The following is a 2331-nucleotide window of genomic DNA, read 5'->3' on the forward strand; positions in this document are numbered from 1 at the left end:
GGCAATGGAGTGATGGAGGTGCCCCCGTGGTTCCAAGCCATCAAGCAGGGTTACAATAATCTCTACTGGGGAATTTTTCTTCTAATTTGAGACAATGATAACTAAACACCCACCTAAATCATTTTTTTAAAGTCATTAATCTCTGATCATGTGACTTCCTAATGAATTCTCCAAGCTCAACTAGTATAAAATGTGTTCCAAGGTGACCCAGGTGATTAGCTGCTGGGGTTATAAGCCAAGCACCAGGTACAAATGGGGAATCTCTACCACCAACAATGGCTTCCAATCCAAAACAACTAAACTGTAGTTCTCCTTTCTGCCAATAATTAGATGGAAGTTGTTTATTAAAGCCATTGCTAGATGTCATTACTGATAATAACAACGGCTAGTATTTATTAAGCATGTATTACATGCCAGACACTATATTTTCTTATGTGATCTTCAGAACAGTGCTCTGACTGGGCGGCTGACTAGCCCACCATTCTCATTTTTTTTAAATCTTTTTTTTTCTTTTTAAGAGATCGGGGTCTCACTGTGTTGCCCAGGCTGGAGCACAGTGAGTATTCACAGGCGAGATCCCACTACTGATCAGCACAGGAGTTTTGACCTGCTCCGTTTCCGACCTGGGCCAGTTCACCCTTTCTTAGGCAACCTCGTGGTCCCCCGCCCCTGGGAGGTCACCATATAGATGCTGAACTTAGTGTGGACACTTGATCAGCATAGCGTGCTACAGCCCAGAAGTCCTTGGCTCAAGTGATCCTCCCACCTCAGCCTCCGGAGTAGCCAGGACCACAGGCATGCACCACTATGCCTGACCCATCATTGCCATTTTACAGATGGGCAACTCTAGGTTTAGAGAGGTAAAGTAATTTTCACAAAGTCAAAATGTAAGCCAAGATTTTTCTCTCTCTTTTTTTTTTTTTTTGGCTGAGCACAGGGTACTTTATTGATGGTATATGACAAGGTGGGGCTCCCTAGGCCCCTCCCCTCTTCAAGGGGTCTACATGGAAACTGTGAGGAGGGGAGATTCAGTGTGGTGGGGGACTGAGTGTGGCAGGGACTCCCCAGCAGTGAGGGTCTCTCTCTTCCTCTTGTGCTCTTACTGGGGCTGGTGGTCCAGGGGTCTTACTCCTTGGAGACCATGTGGGCCATGAGGTCCACCACCCTGTTGCTGTAGCCAAATTCATTGTCATACCAGGAAATGAGCTTGAAAAAGTGGTTGTTGAGGGCAATGACAGCCCCAGCATTGAAGGTGGAAGAGTGGGTGTCGCTGTTGAAGTCGGAGGAGACCACCTGGTGCTCAGTGTAGCCCAGGATGCCCTTGAGTGGGCCCTCCGATGCCTGCTTTACCACCTTCTTGGTGTCATCATATTTGGCAGGTTTTTCCAGACGGCAGGTCAGGTCCACCACTGACACGGCAGTGGGGACACAGAAGGCCATGCCAGTGAGCTTCCCGTTCAGCTCAGGGATGACCTTGCCCATAGCCTTCGCAGCACCAGTAGAGGCAGGGATGATGTTCTGGAGAGCCCCGTGGCCATCACGCCACAGTTTCCCAGAGGGGCCATCCACAGTCTTCTGGGTGGCAGTGATGGCATGGACTGTGGTCATGAGTCCTTCCACGATACCAAAGTTGTCATGGATGACCTTGGCCAGGGGTGCTAAGCAGTTGGTGGTGCAGGAGGCATTGCCGACAATCTTGAGGTTGTTGTCATACTTCTCATGGTTCACACCCATGACGAACATTGGGGCATCAGCAGAGGGGGCAGAGATGATGACCCTTTTGGCTCCCCCCTGCAAATGAGCCCCAGCCTTCTACATGGTGGTGAAGACGCCAGTGGACTCCACGACGTACTCAGGGCCAGCATCGCCCCACTTGATTTTGGAGGGATCTCGCTCCTGGAAGATGGTGATGGGATTTCCATTGATGACAAGCTTCCCATTCTCAGCCTTGACGGTGCCATGGAATTTGCTATGGGCGGAGTCATATTGGAACATGTAAACCATGTAGTTCAGGTCAATGAAGGGGTCATTGATGGCAACAATATCCACTTTACCAGAGTTAAAAGCAGCCCTGGTGACCAGGCGCCCAGTACGACCAAATCTGTTGACTCCGACCTTCACCTTCCCCATGGTGTCTCAGGGATGCGGTTCGGCTGGCGATGCAAAAGAAGATGCGGCTGACTGTAGAACAGGAGGAGCAGAGAGCCGAGCCAAGATTTTTCTGACTTACCTGTCTTTGGCCTTAACCACTACACTGTGACATTTATGAATATGAAACTTTCAGCTCACCAGCAGTGGTATCAAAAGGTTAAGAAATGAGTTTAAAAGGTG

General features: G+C 49.4%; 2 protein-coding genes across 2 annotated transcripts; both read right to left on the bottom strand.

Annotated features, from left to right (window-relative positions):
- Positions 1–1125: 1125 nt before the first annotated feature.
- On the bottom strand, positions 1126–1743 carry LOC739038 (glyceraldehyde-3-phosphate dehydrogenase-like). Its single transcript, XM_063804800.1, has one exon. The coding sequence runs from the start codon at positions 1741–1743 to the stop codon at positions 1126–1128; it is 618 nt and encodes a 205-aa protein (XP_063660870.1).
- A 69-nt stretch (positions 1744–1812) lies between these two features.
- On the bottom strand, positions 1813–2130 carry LOC134809353 (glyceraldehyde-3-phosphate dehydrogenase-like). The gene has a single exon (XM_063804801.1). It carries the CDS (start codon positions 2128–2130, stop codon positions 1813–1815), a length of 318 nt encoding a protein of 105 aa, XP_063660871.1.
- Positions 2131–2331: the final 201 nt, after the last annotated feature.

The sequence above is a fragment of the Pan troglodytes genome, chromosome X (genome assembly GCF_028858775.2).
Source record: "Pan troglodytes isolate AG18354 chromosome X, NHGRI_mPanTro3-v2.0_pri, whole genome shotgun sequence".
Lineage (NCBI taxonomy): Eukaryota > Metazoa > Chordata > Mammalia > Primates > Hominidae > Pan > Pan troglodytes.